At 38.4% G+C, this 20,949-nt stretch overlaps 1 protein-coding gene across 12 annotated transcripts in view; it reads right to left on the bottom strand.

Annotated features, from left to right (window-relative positions):
* The window catches only part of ARHGAP28 (Rho GTPase activating protein 28), a 189,683-nt gene that overhangs the window by 39,405 nt on the left and 129,329 nt on the right, over positions 1 to 20,949 (bottom strand). For 11 of the 12 annotated variants that reach the window (XR_013831407.1, XM_079943288.1, XM_079943296.1 and 8 more), the window contains 3 exons: positions 20,689 to 20,781; positions 15,505 to 15,597; positions 8,523 to 8,612 (listed from right to left, as the gene is read on the bottom strand). Coding sequence is in view for 11 of the 12 variants with exons in the window: in XM_079943288.1 (XP_079799414.1) it covers positions 8,523 to 8,612; positions 15,505 to 15,597; positions 20,689 to 20,781 (276 nt within the window). In the remaining variant the exon portion in view is untranslated. The remainder of the gene's footprint in view (positions 1 to 8,522; positions 8,613 to 15,504; positions 15,598 to 20,688; positions 20,782 to 20,949) is intronic. The other variant, XM_079943291.1, reaches the window with a different exon arrangement.

Below are 20,949 nucleotides of genomic sequence, written 5' to 3'. Positions count from 1 at the left end.
GGCTAGCTACTATTAATATACTCATACATTAACTTCTTTGCTAGGAAATACAGAGTGATAATAACTACCAACAATTTAAGTACGTTTTCTAGTTCAGTGTCCTCTCTTAATTAATTTCCTACTTTCTTCACTGCAATCCTGCCAAAGCACTGCACTCCCCTGCAATGTTATCAGAAGTTGAGTAATTAACTCTGTAGAGCTCTGTAGAGCTTTGTAGAACTCTAACTCAGGTTGGATGGGTACTAGTAAAAACTTACACACAAATTCTACCATTTCTACCAATATAAATTTTAACGTGGAAGTTATCAGCTGTATGTGTGAGGGTGAAAATCTGCTATTCCATCAAGAACCTTTTTTATGCTCTTCACACATAAATCTGTTCTTTTTCCCCCAGAGCCTGATGTCGCTCATATTTATTTAGCAATATGAACTGAACACCTGCTTCATGAAAGATCCTTTATTATGTACTACAAATTGCACAAGGGAATCTCGAATGCTGAGCTTTGCGTTCTCTCTTTCCTATTTTACTCCAAAGGAGATAACATATCTTATTGTGTAAACAGAATGTGAATATATTGCCAACTATTAAAACACAGATGCTCAATTATGTAATTGGTGGCTCTAAAAGCTAACACTACAGATTAAAGATTACCTATACACTGAAATCCTTAAAAAGATGTGGAACACTTTTCAGTGGTTTCCTTACGTTTTTCTAGAAAGAAATGTTTTATTAAACTTTGTAATAACTCATCTATAGAAGAGAACACTCCTGAAAATTGAGAAACACTCATGTAAGGCTTGAAGCTGACGGCTTGGGATCCTTGAATGGACTAAATGTCAATTTCGTAATCCGTAAAGTGGAGAAGTGCCATCTGCTGTCTGGTTTAACTGGCCTCCAGCCAGTCTATAGTATTGAATGAGGTCCCACTTTTTGTAATATAAATTATTCTGGGACTTTCCTGGGGGAAGCAGAAATTTAAATCGTTACCCTTGCTCTTTAGCTATTTATAATGAGGAGAAGAGAGTAACATTTATGGAACATTATTAAAAGACAATCCACTCTTAAGAGCTAATTTCTACACTACTAGTGTTTACTGGAGAGTAAAGGAGAGGAAGGAGGTGCCACCCAAAAGGTTTCACTGAAGAGGCGGCTGACCTTGCACTGAAACTCAAGGAATGATGAAAAGGACTTACAAAGGCAGGGAGGAGGGCAAAGCATTCAGGCCAGACGTGGAATCATAAATTTCAGGTATGGAAATCTGAAGCATTTTGGCTTCATGAGAGGATCAAGGAGAGCCTGATTTGTCAGGAGTTGAGACAAGGTATTAGAAAAATATGAGAAATATGTTAGTCAAGAAGGTTTTGAAAGCCAGGTAGAGGTTCTCAGATTTAGACTCATAACGGTTAAAACACAACAGAACAAACAAAAGAACATTCATGTGTTAAAGCAGGGGGATGACTTGGTGAAAATGAAAAGGAAGATCGCTCTGCCAATAAAGGGACCATGAGTTTTGAAACAGGTTGAATGAAAAGGCTCAGTGCTTGGTATTCATAATTTTAAAACATCCACTTACTCATTAAACATATTAATATTAGAATCTTTAAAATATTTTCACTAGTGATTTTAATGTATTTCAAACATAAATGACACTCCCCTTTAAAACAAACTTCCCTAGCTTGTCCATAATGGATCCTACCATTTCCCTACATGCCCAACCACTAGAGTTCCCCACTGGGGCCTCAGCTGCTTTAGGAGAGGCAAAGCTTCCTAGCTACCAACGCTTGCTCTGCTGCCCAAATCCTACTGCGCTGGGATTGGAGAGTAAGGGTTGAAGGATTATTATTTTAAATTCCAACATTTAGAAGGTTAGCACTATCTGCTTGAGTTCTCTTAAAACTAGACTTCGACTATCTGATATTTCCTTCACATTAAAGAAACACCATACCAAATATTTTCCGTGTTCATTACTTACAGGAGAAACTCACCGACTCAAAAGATGTTTCTGACCTTCCTGACTGGCTGCTTGGTTTTTTCTCATGGTTTCAATCTATGTGCTATAACTCTATACACTAAATCTGCCTGTGCTTCAGTCATTACAGACAATAAGGCTCCCCATATTCCTCTTCTGCATCTGAGATCAGAACTGATAAATCCACCTCTTGAATCCACTGTGCCAAATTCCCCAGAGATGAACGTAAATAAGCCACATTCACTGACAAATACGTAACCAATTTTGAAATAAAAAATAAAATAAAAATTACGAAATCTATCCAAATGTGAATTTAAAGGCATTCCGATGCCATCTATGACATCTGAAATTATAAATTAAATATTAAAGACAATGAGAGTAATAAATTCCAAAAATCCATGTGAATAGCCGAAGTATTATTCAGATTACTTCTTAACCTTAAACACAAATAATAAAGTTTAGAAATAAATGGACACCAAGGGGGGAAAGCGGCAGGAGGCTGGGGGTGGTGGTGTGATGAACTGGGCGATTGGGATTGACATGTATACACTGATGTGTATAAAATTGATGACTAATAAGAACCTGCTGTATAAAAAAATAAATAAAATAAAATTCAGGAAAAAAAAAAAGTTGCTGATGTAATGGATAAGTTCCGAGCAAATTCTTCTAAAAAGGGATATTCTGAAATTTTTGTATCTGACATTAAAATGAGTATATATTTCAAAAAAAAGAAGAAAAATGTTTATAATCCAAGAGACTAGGAAAAATTATCCAAGTAGACCCAAGAATGAATGAAAAAAATTAATAAGGATTAAATAAATTAATATGATAGAAAAAGTAGGCTTAATTAATTAAAGGTAGTGACTTTAAAAAAAAATACTGCCAACACAGGCAAGTATTTACATTCTGACAGACATAAATTTTAGGAAGAAAAAAGGAGTAACAGCTACCTTCACAGAAAATTTTAAAATTATGCACCTAAACAAATGTGTGTATGTACATATATATATTTGTGTACATATGTGTTTACACACACACACACCCCAACATATATTGAAATTTTAAATGAACTTGATGTTTTGCTAGAACAAATACACATTACCAAGTTCATACAAGTTGGGATTGAAAGGAATATAATCCCTAAACCATATCCATTGAAAAATTAATCAAAGCATTAGGTCTACAGTGATGCCAGACCTTGGCATAAAACTGTATATAATAGTTTTTACAGATTATATGTATTTACACCAAAGTTTAATAAATAGCTCCAAAATACTGAAAAAGATTCAAAGTTCTCAACATGTTTGTACCAAGATTAGCATAACTCTGGTAATAACAAAAAGAAATGATATATCATAGGCTAACCCCACTTACTAGAATAGTGGTTAAAAATGCTAAAATGGTAGCAAATCATATTCAGTAGCATAAGAAAAGAATAATATATCACAAGTAGGGTTTAACTAAGCAATGAAATTATAGTTCAACATTAGAAAAACCTATCAATGTAATTTCCTAAAGTAATTGCCTTTTAAAGAAGAAAAACAATACATTCATTTTAATAGATGATACAATCATTTGATATAACTCAATCTCTACTCCTGATAAAAGTAACTACAAGGCTCAGAAACCCAGAACAAATATTCTTCTTAATAGTGAAACTTAGAAGAATTCATGAGAAAATCAAAAATGTATCAAAAGATCTCCATAATTATTATTCAATGTTATAAGTGCTTGAGGTTGGTTCAATAAGATAAGAAAAGTAAATAAGACGAATAACTACAATCGTCCCTTGGTATTTATGGGGGATTGGTTCCAGGACCCCCAAGGACACCAAAATCCTCAAATGCTCAAGTCCCTTATACAAAACGTTGTGGCGTTTGCATATAACCTATGCATATCCTTCCATATACTTTAAATCATTTCTAGATTACTTATAACACCTAATACAATGTAAATGCTATGTAAATAGGTGCTGGTGCACAGCAAATTCAAGTTTTGCTTTTTGGAACTTTCTGGGATTTTTTTTTTTCTGAATATTTTCAACCTGCAGTTGGTTGAATCCTAGAATGCAGAACCTAAAAATAAAGAGGGCTAACTGTATTTTAAAGATTGGGCAAATAAAACTTTCAGTATTTCAGACGATGTCTGCACAAATTATAAAATCAAATGAAAAATTCTAAGAAATAAAAAAGAATTTTCAGAAAGGAAACTATAAGAGAGACTTTTGTGAGTAACAAAAATACTTTCCTTGTATATCCACAAAAACAGACAAGAAGATACCATGAAAAACCCCTATCATTTAAAATACCAATGAAAGCCATTAAGTTCCTAGTAACTAACAAATGAAAAAATGTGTAGGAAAAAATATGAGAGGAAATCATGAAATTTTACTGAAGGATAGAAGATACAAATGAATGGAAAGACACAATTTTTTCTCAGTGGGAAGATTCAATATTTTAAGATGTGAATTCTCTCCAACAATCTTTAAATTCAATGAAATTCTTAGTGGAGTACTAACAAGATTTTTATTTAATGGGTAGTGATAGCCTCAATGTAAGTTCATCTGAAAGAAAAAAATTTCTGAGAAGAGGAAAGAAAATTTTGATTCTAAACAATGATGGCAAACTTGTAACAAATTTAAATAAACAAAACATAGAGTCATAGTAATTAGGATAGACCCTGTATACGTAGAGAATTCACTTATCATAAAGGTGCAAATCAAACAAGTAAAAAAGATGAAAGAATGAAAAAACAAGATGTTGGTCAAGCCAAGGCTATCCCCTTGGAAAAGATAAAGTTAGGTTACCTACTTTATCCCATTCCACAACATAAATGCCAATAGTGAAAGTTGTCAAGAGCCTCTGGAGTCTTGGAGATAACAGTAAATAGTCAGTGAGATTTTCCCTGACAGGCCTTATAGGCATCATGGCCAGGACCCCTGAAGCCCTTGCCTCCACTGCACTGAATCACTGGAAATCCCACCATGTAGAAGAAACTGGGGAACCAAACCGGGGTGCCCATGGCTCCTTATAATCAAGAAGGAGGGAAGTCAAAAATGTGTTTATGTCACGGTGAGAAGTTCTAGAATGATTTTCAGTACAGATGCAGAAAGAGTGAAGTTGGCATCTGTGGGCTACTTTAGCAACTAACCAATTTGTTTAACATTTCAAAGTAAAGGTATTATGAGTAACAAACAATCCAAAGTAAGTCACACTAGAGACAGGTTCCAATGAAATTTTTTTGAGTGTCATTACTGCTGAAACTTTTACTTATGTCATTATTGACATTCAATCAGTTTTCAGAAAAACAAAATGAAAACAAAAACGAAATCTGAGTGACTAACTTACCCCAGGAAGCTCTATCTATAACTGCCATGCAAGATCATTTTCTTTCTCTTACACTGTCAAACTTTCAAGGATCCTATATGTAGACAACACGTGTTCAATAAAGATTTGGTGAATGAATAAATCAATGAATCAGCAAAGAATGAAGAAATAGAAAAACGTCACAAGCATTGTGGTCACAGAGCTGCCATGGAAAAGCCTAGAAAACAGGCCTACCCAACCTCCTCTTCTTTAGCAACTCAACGGTGCAAACACCATGCTTCAAGTTCTGCTTGGTGTGTGCACAGAACTACACACAGTACTTTCTTGTTGGCTTATAGAACAGGTGAAGTCAGCTAGCGGACGGACGAGAGGTCAGAGACAGAAGCTTTCTAACTACCTAACACTAACACTAACTAGAAAGTGGGGAGAACTGCTGCAGGCATGGAGCAAGACTTGCATTTTAGACCGATGACTTGCAGCCACGGCGAGGATGAGATGGAGGGTATAAGCTAAAGTCCGGGAGATCACTTAGGCGGCTGCTTCAGTAACACAGAAAGATGATGAGTTTCTGTACTAAGGAAGTAGTTGTAGGAAAAGAGGGGAGTAGACATATTCTAGAACTGTGTACAAGATAAAATCAACAGGTGTCAGAGAAGACAAGTAGAGGTGAGGCTAAGACTTGGGGCTGAGTCTTGGGCACATGGGTATCTCCAGCTGAGACTGAAAATGAAATATCCTGGGCAAGGCCTTACTTAGAAGAGGAATCCTCGGTCACGGGGTGGGGTGGGGGTGGACAGCACACCATGTAAGGTCTACTGTAGGAAACTCCTCATTTCTAGGAGTTACCAGTTTGCAAATGACTTACTTTGTTTTCATCGCTAAGTGGGGTGAACTGGAGATTATCTCTGAAGTAGAGATATTCTCACTTATTTGCATTCCAATGCATGGTCTTTTTTTTTTTTTTTTTTTTTTTTTTTTTTTTTTAAACATCTTTATTGGAGTATAATTGCTTTACAATGGTATGTTAGTTTCAGCTTCACAACAAAATGAATCAGTTATATATACACATATGTTCCCATATCTCTTCCCGCTTGCGTCTCCCTCCCTCCCACCCTCCCTATCCCACCCCTCCAGGCGGTCACAAAGCACCGAGCTGATCTCCCTGTGCTATGTGGCTGCTTCCCACTAGCTATCTACCTTACGTTTAGTAGTGTATATATGTCCATGCCTCTTTATCGCTTTGTCACCGTTTACCCTTCCCCCTCCCCATAGCCTCAAGTCCATTCTCTAGTAAGTCTGTGTCTTTATTCCTGTTTCACCCCTAGGTTTTTCATGACATTTTTTTTTTCTTAAATTCCATATATATGTGTTAGCATACGGTATTTGTCTCTCTCTTTCTGACTTACTTCACTCTGTATGACAGACTCTAGGTCTATCCACCTCATTACAAATAGCTCAATTTCGTCTCTTTTTATAGCTGAGTAATATTCCATTGTATATATGTGCCACATCTTCTTTATCCATTCATCCGATGATGGACACTTAGGTTGTTTCCATCTCTGGGCTATTGTAAATAGAGCTGCAATGAACATTTTGGTACATGACTCTTTTTGAATTATGGTTTTCTCAGGGTATATGCCCAGTAGTGGGATTGCTGGGTCATATGGTAGTTCTATTTGTAGCTTTTTAAGGAACCTCCATACTGTTCTCCACAGTGGCTGTATCAATTTACATTCCCACCAACAGTGTAAGAGGGTTCCCTTTTCTCCACACCCTCTCCAGCATTTGTTGTTTCTAGATTTTTTGATGATGGCCATTCTGACTGGTGTGAGATGATATCTCATTGTCGTTTTGATTTGCATTTCTCTAATGATTAGTGATGTTGAGCATTCTTTCATGTGTTTGTTGGCACTCTGTATATCTTCTTTGGAGAAATGTCTATTTAGGTCTTCTGCCCATTTTTGGATTGGGTTGTTTGTTTTTTTGTTATTAAGCTGCATGAGCTGCTTGTAAATTTTGGAGATTAATCCTTTGTCAGTTGCTTCATTTGCAAATATTTTCTCCCATTCTGAGGGTTGTCTTTTTGTCTTCTTTATGGTTTCCTTTGCTGTGCAAAAGCTTTTAAGTTTCATTAGGTCCCATTTGTTTACTTTTGTTTTTATTTCCATTTCTCTAGGAGGTGGGTCACCAATGCATGGTCTTAAATGGGAAAGTAACAGCTGAATTTAAAGCCAGTAGGTCAGAAACTGTGGGTAACCCTTAGCCTATCGGTGCTATAACCTGTAGTGAGTGCTACTGATAAAAATCACTCACATTACTTTATGCTTCTTAAATGATCACTATGAAACAAAACAAAACAACCTCATAACCAAAAATCTAAAAACACAACAGAAAAACTCATTCACATGGGGCTAACAGCATTATCTCCCTGAACAATGGGGGTGCCCTGGGAGTGCGTTGTGCATATCAACTACCCGGTATATCAAACTCGACAACAGACGAGAAACTACTGCCCAGGAGGACGCTGAATGTGCCCCCTCCATCTGCCCATCTTGTCATGCTCTTTTGCCTTCCATCAACTTGCCAGTGGAGAACCACTACCCTATCTAACAGGGTCTCTCACTTCTGGTCCATTATGCCACACCCTGCCAGGGCTCCTGCACAGAAACACCAACTGGGGGTTCCCAGTGGAGGTGGGGCGGGGGGAGGAATGACGAGAGTTTGAGACAAAGAAAAGTAGAAGTTCTACTACTCAAGGCCACGTGAGTGAATCTGTCGTAAGTGGAGGGTTTGTTTGGATGAGTCCTGAGATCCAACGCTGGATACACAGGCAACAGTGGGGAGCCTTCAATATCAGGAGGAGGAAATTTTAATTTATCCTGCAGGTAAAAGGACTTCTGAGTTAAGATGGCAGAGTTAGGACAGATCATCTGTATGAACTCAGACAAGGGGACAAAAGTTAACAAATCGCTCCATGCTTGATGTTCCTAAAGAACACTGCATCAGTATTAATTTATGGAGTCCTCTTTCAAACTGATCTATTCATTCCTCAGTTTTGAGTCTCTTTCTTCCTAATTGTTATAAGGTTGATGGGTCTATTGGCAGCTGTGGTTTCCTCACAGTGTTAGTTCAAGTTTTTCTCATCTGTTTGAAAAAAATTCTTCTTCTTGCCTTGAATTTGCAATTTTGCCCTGACATGCAATCATCTGAGCATGTGATGACTTACCATGGAGCCACTCCTGGGAACTGCAAAACTCCCTTCTTCATCTTGGGACCCATCTGACAGGGTAGTAATGTTGAAAGACGCATCATCTGGCTAAATGGAGAAATGAAAGCACCATTCTTATTCAGGCAAATACTTTCTAACATGTTTGTGTATTCCACTATGCGTACGTATTTAGATATGTGTGGCAATACACAGAGTTATGACTGCCAGGGCATGGGCAATTGCACCAGCCCTTCAGGGCTCATCACTGCGAACCAGGTAAATGCCTGGCCCTCTGACAGACCCTGGCCCTGTGGCAGACACTGCTCTTGTCTGCCACAAATTCCATTTTCCTTAACAATATCTTGGTTTTGTTCCAGGGAGTGAGGTGTGAAACCAGAGAACTTGATTTCCAGGCTTCTTTGCAGCTAAAAGTGATCGTGTGACAAGTGTGGTCAATGAGGTGTAAGTGTAATATTAAGAAGAGTGCCTCCAGAAAAGTTAAGGCTTTCCTGACCAAAAAGAGTAGGGTCAGCTGCTACATGCTCATGACAGCACTCTAGGTGACAGCCTGGAGTTGCCAGGCATCTTGCTCCAATGAGGATGATGGATGGCAGAGATGGCTGGGTCTGTGCTAAGGGGCATCACATGGCTGCCCTGTCACACTTGGACCACCCCCTGTTAAGCATCTCCACGTGGAGCAAAGCAACTCCGACTTTCCTATTACATGCAGCCAAACACAAACTTGTCTAATCTTATTTATTTTAAACAGACCCTAGGACTATCTTTCACAGTGATTAGAATTCAATAGCAATAGTACCAAATTGTTCTTTCATTTATAAAGCTTGAAGTAGATTTTTGCTTTAGTGTACAAGGGCATTACTGAAATTTAAGAAATGAATATTCTTTTCTTTACTGAAGGAAACTTATGGCAAAATCGAATATATTCGATACTTATAAAAACATACGATATTTTGTTTTTTAAAAAACTGTCACTCATCTTTCTTGACCACATTTTCTAAATTTTCTATAGATGGTATGTGTTACTTTATAAAATAAACATAGGACTCTTGGGCTTCCCTGGTGGCGCAATGGTTGAGAGTCCGCCTGCCGATGCAGGGGACACGGGTTCATGCCCCAGTCCAGGAAGATCCCACATGCCGCGGAGCGGCTGGGCCCGTGAACCATGGCCGCTGAGCCTGCGCGTCTGGAGCCTGTGCTCCGCAACGGGAGAGGCCACAACAGTGAGAGGCCCGCGTACCGCAAAAAAAACCATAGGACTCTTTTTTCTTTAAAGGAACAAATAGAACAAAAGATCTAGCTCAAGAAATTTAAGTCAAGATGGCAAGCTGACAATCACCTAACTCCCCTCACCCCAAATCACTAAAAATGGCAGAAAACATATATATATATATATGTATATATATGTGTATATATATATATATATATATATTTTAAAGAAACAGATTGTTAACAGCAATGGAAACCAGCAAAGAATTCCATAGCTGATAGAAATTTCTAGAAGAAAAGCTAATAGAATTGATTTGGTAAAATAAAAACCTCTACTTGAAAACAGCATAAAAGAAAATTTTTTAGAGAGGGAAGAGAAAAATAACAGAATGTACAAAGAGTAGGAAATCCAGTAATCAATCAAAATTAATAAAGACTTGCATTATGATTGCAGACTTTAGGGGCCCAGGGATGGTAGTTCCACCTGAAAATGTGCTGGTGTCTTCTGCCTTGTTGAACACTTTCAGCCCTGATGGAGGCTTTGGTGGGTCATCCCACCCTCTTGCTGTGACAGGATTCTGATAGACAGGGGTACAGTGGAGGGACTGCGGAGCTGGACTCGAAAAAACATTCAGGATCCATAGTCTTGGTGAGACGCTCTCCCTGCACTGTAAGCTTGGGGACACTTGCTGTCACCCGACAGGAGATGTGCACTTCCCTAATCAGATGGTGCTTGCACATGGGCAGGACTCCACTGCTTGTATCACTTACTGCTATGCATTCCAAAAGCTAGCATGTTCTCCACACAAGATGTTTACGTTTGGAAAATAACTGGGAAAAACTAAATTTTTGTTTCTTAGTTGATACTGAAAATAATGAAAAACAATTTACATGGTAATCTGTTATTTTTCCATATGAGCTCACCCACAAGGACCAAGCTTTAGTTGACAACATCCTCCACTTAGGATATAAGTTTAAAAAATTAGTTTCTGTTGTTGTTGTTTCTGCCTGTAGATGCTTTCTTTAAAGGATAGAATTTAGTTATTTTTGATTTATTGAATTATTCCTAGCTGAGTTTAAGGGTTATGGGTGATGGGGCTGAGGGTGGCTTGTTTGCCAACAATCTGAATTATGTTGCATCTTTACGGAAGAGAAATGAGAATATACATCCTTTATACTAAATGAATGTATTGGCGGCATTATTCATAATAGCGCAAAACTGGAAACAGTCCACATGTCCATCATCAGGTGAATAGCTACACCAATAATAGTATATTTACACAATGGATTATTGTTAGTAATAAAAGGACTAAATTTCTAATACACGCAACAAATGGATAAATCTAAAAATTATTCTGAGTGAAAGAAGCCAGACACAAGAGTGCATATTAATCTCAATAGGGTTTGCCGCTGCAGGAAAAGGAGGACAACTGACTGGAAAAGGCCTGAGAGAAATTTCTTTGGTGATGGAAATGTTTTCTATTTTGACTGACTGTAGTTATATGAGTGAAAACACTTCTTCAAACTGAATTATATACCTAAAATGCATGCACTTTAAAAAATATATATATATCAATAAAAAAGACAGAAATAATCTCATTCCTTACAAATAATATAATTCTTATCTTCAAGGGGCTATTGCTGCTATGAATCAAGAACCTACAGCTACCATAATGGGTAAATCAGAAAGAAAAAAGTTGTTCTTGGGAAATAAGAATATGTTTGCTGAAATGTACAAGGAGTAAGACAAGCTTAAAAAAAAAAAAAAACAGAATCATGACCAAGAAAAAAATTACTAATCTGGAAGATAAAGATGAAGAAATCAGAGCAAACAGACTAACAGGAGAGAAAATTTAGGAGATACTGAAATTCAATTCAAGCAAAGCAGGAACCATCTAATATGTGTTCTAGAAGGGGGGAACATAGAAAATGCAGAGAAAAAAATAACTTAAGACATAATAGAAGACAATGTCCAGAAACTGAAGAAAGAAATCAGTTCTCAGAAAGAACTCACTGAGCAGTCACCAAGATGAATGAAATAAGGGGCTGATTCTTGTGAAAGTTCAGAATTCCAGCAATAAATTCAAAATTCAAAAAAGTTGTAGAGAGGGCAAACACAAAAAGCTTATTTATAAAGGAATAAGGTTCAGGCAACCAAAGAAGAGAAAAGAAACCCAGATTGTCATGTAAGAGTGCAAGAGTAGGTCAATGAGCAATATGAGAAATGTCACTGTGCGGGTTCTCCAGGAGAGCTAAGGTTTTCTGTTAACAATGAACACTCAGTTGGCACATGTTCCTAATGGGATCCAGAGTTGGCTAACCATCTTGTAAGTTTAAGGATTAAATCCACATGTTATGGTGGCAGCATGAAAGGAAAAAGTTATAAGTTTCAGGCTAAGGTTGGCAGTGCATTGCACTGCAGTTGTACTAGCCTTGGTTTATCCACCATTACTTGCTCATTTTGTGATTAAAACAAACTCCTACTTGTTTAAACCAAGGTTCCTTAGATTTTCTTTACTACAAAGCAAACACAGATGCAATTGATCATTTTTAACAGAAGGTATAATTGTATTTTGCAGTGAATTATAAATCAATAGCAAATGTAGCTATTTGAGTTTGACTTAAGACATTGGAAATAAACTAGATGGAAAAAAACTAGATCGACTACTTCGCCTTTGAGTTAACTAACACCTCTAATGACTAATTCATTTATGTTGACTACACATAAGGAAAATGTTCCTTTTATCTATACAAGTGATTTGTAGACTAGTTTGTAAGGACTGTAGACTGGGTTGTAAGCCTTCTGTACAGGTTGTAAATCTTCTGTAAATCTTTTGTAAATGCCCAGATTTAGTGGCATTTGTGATCCAGAGTCAAGATTCAACCATGTATAATATATAGACAATAGACAATCATCTGTATTATAATAGACAATTCCTTTATTGTAAGTAGCTTATTGCAAAATAAATGTGTTGGATATTAAAGAAATCATAAAATATTATATGGACTCTTTTGTAAAGGTTTCTTGAGATAGATTATTAAGTATACAATTTGATGAGTTCTGACAAATATATAGACCTATGAAACCATCACCACAGTCAAGACAATGAACAAAACCAGCACTCCCCAAATGTCCTCACGCCCCTTTGTCATCCCTCCTTCCCTCTCCTCCTCACCAACCCCTAGGCAATCACTGATCTTCTTTCCCTCACTATAGGTTATTTACATTTTCTGTAATTTCATATAAATTGAATCTTTTTTGTCTGGCTTCTTTCACATGGCATAATTATTTTAAGATCCATCCATGCTTTGTATATCAAATGTTCATTGCTTTTTATTGCTGAGAAATACTCTATTGTATGGATATATCACAATTTGTTCATGTATTTAGCTGCAGGTAAAACTGGGTTCTTTCCAGTTTGGGGCTATTAAGCTATAAACTTCTGTGGATAAGTCTTCATATGAATATATATTACCTATGAGTAGAACGGCTGGGTCTATATGGAAGGCATGTGCTTAATATTTTAAGAAACTACCAAATTATTTTCCAAAGTGGATGGACCATTTTACATTCCTACCAGTAATGTATGAGAGTTCCAGTTGCTCTGCATCCTTAGCACCAGTCGATACAGTCAGCTTTTTAAATTTCAGCCATTCTACAGGGTATATAGAGCTATCTCATCATGGCTTTATGTGCATTTCCATAATCACTAATGATACTGAGCACTTTTCATAAGATGATTCACCATCCAAATCTCTTTCTTGGAGAGGTGTCTATTCAAATCTTTTGCCCATTTGAAAAGATGAGAAAAGACCAAACAAAATTTTATCACTGGAAAGCTCCAACTATGTTCCTGAAACAGAAAGTTGATTTGTTTTCAAAAGTAGAGGATTTGTGTGATAAAGTCGAAGGAACTAGGACTTCCCTGGTGGCCCAGTGGCTAAGACTCTGCACTCCCAATGCAGGGGGCCTGGGTTCAATCCCTGTTCAGGGAACTAGATCCCACATACATGCCGCAACTAAGAGTTCGCATGCTGCAACTAAAAGATCCTGCATGCTGCAAAGAAGATCCCACGTGCCACAAGTAAGACCCGGCACAGCCAAATAAATAAATATACAAACAAATAAATAAATGTTATTAAAAAAAAAAAGGCGAGGGAACTAAAGCTTGGAAATACCAGCAGAGAAAAAACTGTGGATAATTTTAATATAAAAAGGAAGAGTTGGGGCTTCCCTGGTGGCGTAGTGGTTAGGAATCCACCTGCCAATGCAGGGAACATGGGTTCGAGCCGTGGTCTGGGAAGATCCCACATGCCAGGGAGCAACTAAGCCCGTGCGCCACAACTACTAAGCCTGCGCTCTAGAGCCCACAAGCCACAACTACTGAGCCTGTGAGCCACAACTACTGAGCCCATGAGCCACAACTACTGAAGCCTGCGTGCCTAGATCCTGTGCTCCACAACAAGAGGAGCCACTGCAATGAGAAACCCGCGCAACGCAATGAAGAGTAGCCCCCGCTCGCCACAACTAGAGAAAGCCTGCGCGCAGTAACAAAGACCCAACACAGACAAAAATAAATAAATAAAATAAATTAATTTTAAAAAAAGAGTTATGTATTATTTCTGTAAACAATAGGGATTATATTCTGGAATAAAATGGGAGCGTTAAGTCAATGACCAAGGCTTTCTCTCCTAAAACCTAGTAGAGTCAACAAAACATAATGAAAAAAAGAAAAAAGAATCCCAGCAACATTCACACGAGTGGTGGTCAGAGAGAAATATTCCAGGAATAATGTAAATTCTTTTCCAAAATCCACCTCCCTCCTAATCAAACGGAGACACTTTTGAAATAGACAACTACTATCTCCTCCAAGTCATGAGGGAAAACAACTGAAGGTGTGAGTAACCACATCTGGGGTCAACATGAGCAGAGCCCTTGAAACTCAGTCTCTCCCCAACACCATCTCAGTAGGGAGGAGGGAACCTATTGGATTCACCATTTTGCTCTTTTCTACCTGGGAGGAAGTTAGGTGAGGGAATATGAAGATGGAAAAATTAAAGGAAAGGTAGAGTACATAAGCTCCACCAAGGGAGAGAAAAGATAGCTTAGGATAGAAGTTCAAGTAAAAACAGACGTGAGAACAGGCTCTGGCTAAACCATAAATAAAGCAATCTTTCCCGTTTGTAAACTGACAGAAGCTGGATCTTTCTCCCAACGTTTGCCTGACTTTGCCCTCCTCTGGGTAAGTGGGGAGTGGAAGTGGCTCTGGGGAAAAGCAGGGGGATGGGGAAGGGGAGGGCACTAGACACCTAGGGTGAAGAGTGTGGTCAGAACTAAGATGCCTGGTGTTCGCCCTGCACCAGGGAAGCAGTGGACAACCTGAGGACACCTACTGCTGTCCTGTGACCTGACGTCCATAGCTGGTGGAGCTGTGACTCAATGGAACCAACACTCTTATGAGAATTTTTCAAAATAAACGAAAAATGGAAAGGAACTAAATCTGTCATAAAGAAATGCCTACCATCGTTGGTTTTCTGGGTTTGTATCTGTTTTAATAGAGCATGTAGTTGTTTGTGGCTTTAACTATTAAACTCGGGTTCATTTACTGCTGAATGGCTTCCTACAAATCAAATAAAAGTAGATAGGCATGTTGACAGCTGGAGTTGTCCAGCCACCTGAATTATGTTGCGTTGTTTTGAAGTTTTGCATGATTGTCTTGAAGGAACGGCTTCTTTTTTCATCCCTAACCCCAGTTCTCCTGCTATCACTTACCAAGGAACCACTTGTTTTGATAACTCCCGGCAGCTCTTTTTCCTCCTGGGTGTCGTCCAACTGACTAGGATGGTTGTCACAGGTATCGCCTGGCTAATGAAAGAAACGAAAGTCATTTTTATCCAGGCATATCTTTCACTATGTGATTGTTTATTCAATTATACATCACACTAGAATCTGTATAAATGCATAGCCATGTGGACATACACAGAGTTAATGACTACAGTGCAATTGGTAGCATTCACCAATTCCTCCAAAAGGATGTTGAGCCTCCTAAACGTCATGCACTGCAATAGAAATGAGTCTCAAAAGCAGACACTGCTGCCTGCCTGCCAAAACCCACTTTTCTTTTCTTCTTTAACATATGAATATCATGATCTTGCTCTAAGATGCTGCGTGTCTATCTAAAAGGACTAAGTGTGATCATGTGATGGCTCCGTCCAAAGAGATTCGAGTGAAACCCTACTTGGTAGAGCACCCAGGAAGGCTAATGTTTTCTTGTTGAAGTGCATGGAATCAGCTGGCTGATGCTTCTCCCAGAACATGGGCATGGTACCTGTGATGCCCAGACATCCTGTAAGCATTAAATACTAGCCTGTATGCTGAGTGGAACAGAATGGAAAGATAATAATTTGGTAGGTCCATGAGAGGGATATTAGTCAAACCAGCCGCAGACTTCTTATTTTGTAAGGAAAATAAACCTCTAATTGTCTAAGTCAGGAAGCTTACTGATTAAACTATGCTACTTAAAAATCAGACTTTATGACTGTATTTTGGAGTGATTTACAAATCAAAAGCAAGAGTATTCAGGTTTTTTTTTCATTTTGAAACTGGAAAAACATTAGACTGATTATCTCACAAACACATATGACTGAACCAAATATTTCATTCCCATCACTGAGTATTGGAAAAGCTCTGATTTTCACTATGCAGCAAATGGATTTGAGACTATTCTAATTGCGATGTGCTGCACTGTAGGCCTTGTGCATATGCTCTAAGATTTTTAGCAGCATTTGTGATATAATGGCATTTCCCAAAATAAGATGTAAATATTCTACTCCATGATTAAAGCAACTTTTTGCAAAATTAAGCATACTGGATATTAATGAAATAAACTTTTACACGAGAACTTAGAAACATTTTTCATTTGACTTTTCCATATTTTCTAACTTTCCCCCAATGTGTATGTATTATATTGCTATGAAGAACACACATCTCTTTGGAAGGGGAAACAATGCTGAAAAGGCAGTATAAGAAAACTTAGGTCAGGATGGAGGTCAGAGAGTGTACCACTCTCAATCACTCAGAATTAGAGAAAGGGCGTATTTTTAAGTATAGCTCCAAGGGCACTGAGAACCAACAAAGTGTTCTAATTACAGATTAAAAATTGTTAGAAATTCCTGGAAAATAAAAAATAAGTAATTTATTTCATAATTGTAAAGAAATTCTCAGCCTAAGGATAGCATAAGACAAAGAAAGGGCAAATCCACAAAAAAGCAAACAGACAAACAACCAAGCTTAGAGTGAAAACCACACAGGACAAGAAGGGGTCCCAGGGCAATGGCTAGGATAATTTATTGTAAAGTGTTTCCTTAATGGAAGGGCCCGACCGAACTCCCAACAGTTCCCTTTACACTGAACAGCAGACGGCAGCCACGTATGGACCCAAGGAAAGCACTCTGAATGAAGTGAACTACCTGCCTTGGGAAGATGCCCAGGGTTGGGACCAAAACAGACCTCAATATCAGGTCACTCTGGACCTTCATGAAAGACATGGAGATGGGAGAATAAAAGGAGAACATGAGTTTTGTCTGGGAATGATGTCATTTGCCACTCTCCCTTTGGCATTGAAGGTATGTGCATGCGTGTATTTGTGTGTGTACGTGTGTATGTACGTGTGTCTACATATGCACACATGCACGGACTCACCCATGTGTGCTGTTAAAATAACGTCCATTCACAGACTGCTCACATACCTTACTGCTTACACAGGACCCAAAGTCAGCCCTCTTATTCAATAAAGAGCCCTTTGGGAAAATATCTATATAATGGCAGAGAAATCATACAGCAATGACATATCCTAAAAGTTGTTAACTAGTCAATCCAGACCATCACTAAGGATCATCAGCCACTGGAGAAAAATCAACACTATAAAAAAGTCAGCTGTGGAGAAAATCAACATTCTGAAAAAAAAGTATATTGGTATACATTCTGGGAGAAAGAGATAAGTGAGGGAAGAGAAAAAGGCTTATAATGATTTAATAATTTCAGAGAGATCTGAGAGACTATTGCAATCATAAATCAGGACTAACTATAACAATAAAGGGTAAATCAGTGAAAAAAGGAGGAGTTCTTATGAATTAACAGTATGATTGCTGAATTTAAAAATCAACAGGGACCCAATTATAACCACTCATGACAAAAATGAGAATTAGGTTTCCACAAAATGATGTAGACAAAACCTGCTAGCATACAGAACAAACGGAAAACAAAGACATGGGAAATATAAGAGACAACTTAAGAGCTGTGTGAGTTTAATGTAAGAAATGAAAAGAAGAAGAGAGAAAATGGAGATAATGAAGTAAAAGAAATAATGGGAAAAGAATGTTCAGAACTGAAAGGAAACATGTTTCAGAAACAAAAAGCTGAGTGCTGGATCATGATAAAAAAAAAAAAAAAGATTTCATATCCTGATGGCAGTTCAGGTCTCTAACAACAAAGATAAACCTAAAAGCTTCCAGAAATATAAAAATGAGAGTAGGATGCAAATAAAGGAATGATTTAGAGAGGCATCAGGCTTCTCAACATTAACACTATATGAAAAGCAAATAGATTAATATTTACAAATTTCTGAAAGAAAATGAGCAACAGCCTAGCACACTGATACTAACCAGTTTAGGATTTAAGCTTTTTAGTTATTAAAATTTAGTATCCAGAGATATTTCTTGCCAGATTTGCTCAAAGGATAAAAGATGCAATCTGCTAAGAAGATGTAACAGTTTGTAATATATGTGATTATGGAAATTAGTATTTCTACTCTTCTCTGTGGTCATTCTGGCGGGCTAGCCCTCATCCTCCTCCAGGGATAAGAGCAGGACTGCTTTCTCATTCTATAAACTGGTGAGTAGTTCAGGGGTGTGTCTGGAATAAAACTTAATTGTTATTGTTCACCTCGGTGGGAGATTTCTTCATGTGTTTCGTCACCACACTTGCCTTTAACCTTTAAAAGATGACAAGACCATCAAAGAATTGAAATAAAAGGGATAGTGCTAAAAGAGAAAAGAAACAAAATAAGCACAGACTCATCATGAGAGTCCACGGCTGGATGTGGAGTGTCAATGAGGCAACAAGATCTAAAATAAGACTCACTCTTACACGTTGCCTTGACATCCGGTAAAAGCGGGAGGGCCGTAAGTGGTCTAAGCCCAAGTTCCCCTCCCACTTTGCTCCCTCAGATAAGGTCCCCTAGTAAAAACAACACTCCTTACCCAGGGGGCCAGACACAGTTCTTGCTTATCCCTGAGTAGTGGGTTTCAGTTTCCTGTCCACCCATGGAATTACTCAAACAAGCCAATCCATCCTCTGTGAGAACCAAGAGGGCACTCCCCCTCCTGATACTCCAAAGCCTGGTTGTTCACTCTGTTCCCAAGTGCACCCCACATGTGGCTCTGTATGGTGTGTGGTGTCCTCCCTCCCTGGGCTATGAGAACATATAATAAATTGTTGTTGTCTCATCTTTCCAGTGTCAGGGGTCATGTGCTGAGCATCCCTATAACCCCAGGGTGAAGAGGAGGCAATCAAAACAGTAGGTAGAGGTAGGTGGGGTGAAAAGCTCATAGAAATCGTTCTTTGAAAACACCCCGTGTCTACTCTGACTTGCCCCTCCTCTAGCTGAGAGAAGAGGTAGTGGCTGCTGTGAAGGGGAGCAGGTGGGCAGAGAGGAACAAATGCCTGGATCAAGTGTCCTGGCTGGAAGGATGGTATAGAAGACTCCCTGAACCGAGGGAAAAATCTTCCAACTCAACAGAAAATGTAAAGACCTCTGACTAGACAGAGTTCACACTCTTATGAGAAATGCAATGAAATTAGAAAAAAATTAGAGACAAATATCTGAAAACAGGATTGCTCACAGCCCCAGCTGACCACCCTCCACCTCCAGACCTTGACCTACCCTCAGGCAACAGAAGAGCAGCCAGAACACAAACTGGCCACATCCAAACCCTTGAGCAGAATTTTGGAAGGGACCAGGGGCTAGCCTGTATCGAGACAATTGCAAGATGTGGACAGAGTGCCCCACATAAAATATATGCAAGATGAAAGTAAACTGTAGAGAATCTAAACATCATCATCATCATCATCATCAATCAGATCAAGAATGGTACAGGGGTTACTCTTAGAACAACAAAGAATCCCTCTTCCTCTGCTAGGGAAGAAAATAAAGAGCTAAAGAGAAGGAAACACATAGAAGCATGATAGAGGAAGGTCTCTTACTGTAAATTTTCTGCTGCCATGAATCCAGGTGGAGGAAGATGTCAGGAACCCATGTCCTTCTCAGGGTGAAGGGTCACCACTTCAGTAAGAGGACCCAGGCCTCATGCCAGGAGGTACAGATCACAGCATGAGATTCATCTCTTTCACTGAAATAGCTTCACTGACAGTTTGGAACTCAGATCATCACTCTTTGAAATTTGCACTAAACTGGGTGAGGTGGGCTCTAAATAAAACGTGTTTACCTCCTGTGCAAGATTGTGCACTTTTTCCACTTATTGTTACAGGTTCAAGATGCTATAGTGCTGCGTCCCACAATATATTTACATTTAGAAAGTAACTTAAATGTCAAAATATTTCTTACAGTGACAATTAAATTAATTTTGAAAAGATTTATAGAAGGTAGCATAAAATTTTCCACTATGCACTCAGCAAAGAGAACAATAGTTTAGCTGATGACCTCCCACATGTACTGACTTCTGGCTGTGGCTGCAGCTGCAGCTGTGATTGTTTTTGTTATTGTACGTACAAGCAGGCCCCATAGAATTTGCGGATTTAACTATTTAATTATTCATTCCTGAGTCTGAGTCCCCTTTTTTCTTCATTGTTACAAGGTAAGTAGGCTTTTTTTTTTTTTTAAACTTTCCAGGCTGCCTTGAATTAACCACTTCTCCTGATCCCCTTGCTCTGTCTTACCAGTTGACCATTTCTGCAGGGAACTGCTGGCATCCCTTCTTCATCTGGGTTCACATCCAAAAGAGGAGCTGGGATACAACAAAAATCATCTGGCTATTGAGAAAAATGAAAGTGCATTTTTATTCAGGCATGTTCTCCCAAGGGTAACTGCATTTAATCACGTGTTACGCATACGATGTGCACATTCATACAGACATGTTGAGACACCCACAGATATAACTGCCTATGCACTGATCACTGCATTTGGCCACTTAGCAGCCA

Source organism: Stenella coeruleoalba (assembly GCF_951394435.1).
Source record: "Stenella coeruleoalba genome assembly, chromosome: 14".
NCBI lineage: Eukaryota > Metazoa > Chordata > Mammalia > Artiodactyla > Delphinidae > Stenella > Stenella coeruleoalba.
Note: the sequence above shows the minus strand (reverse complement) of the source record. Positions and strands in the feature narration are given on the sequence as shown.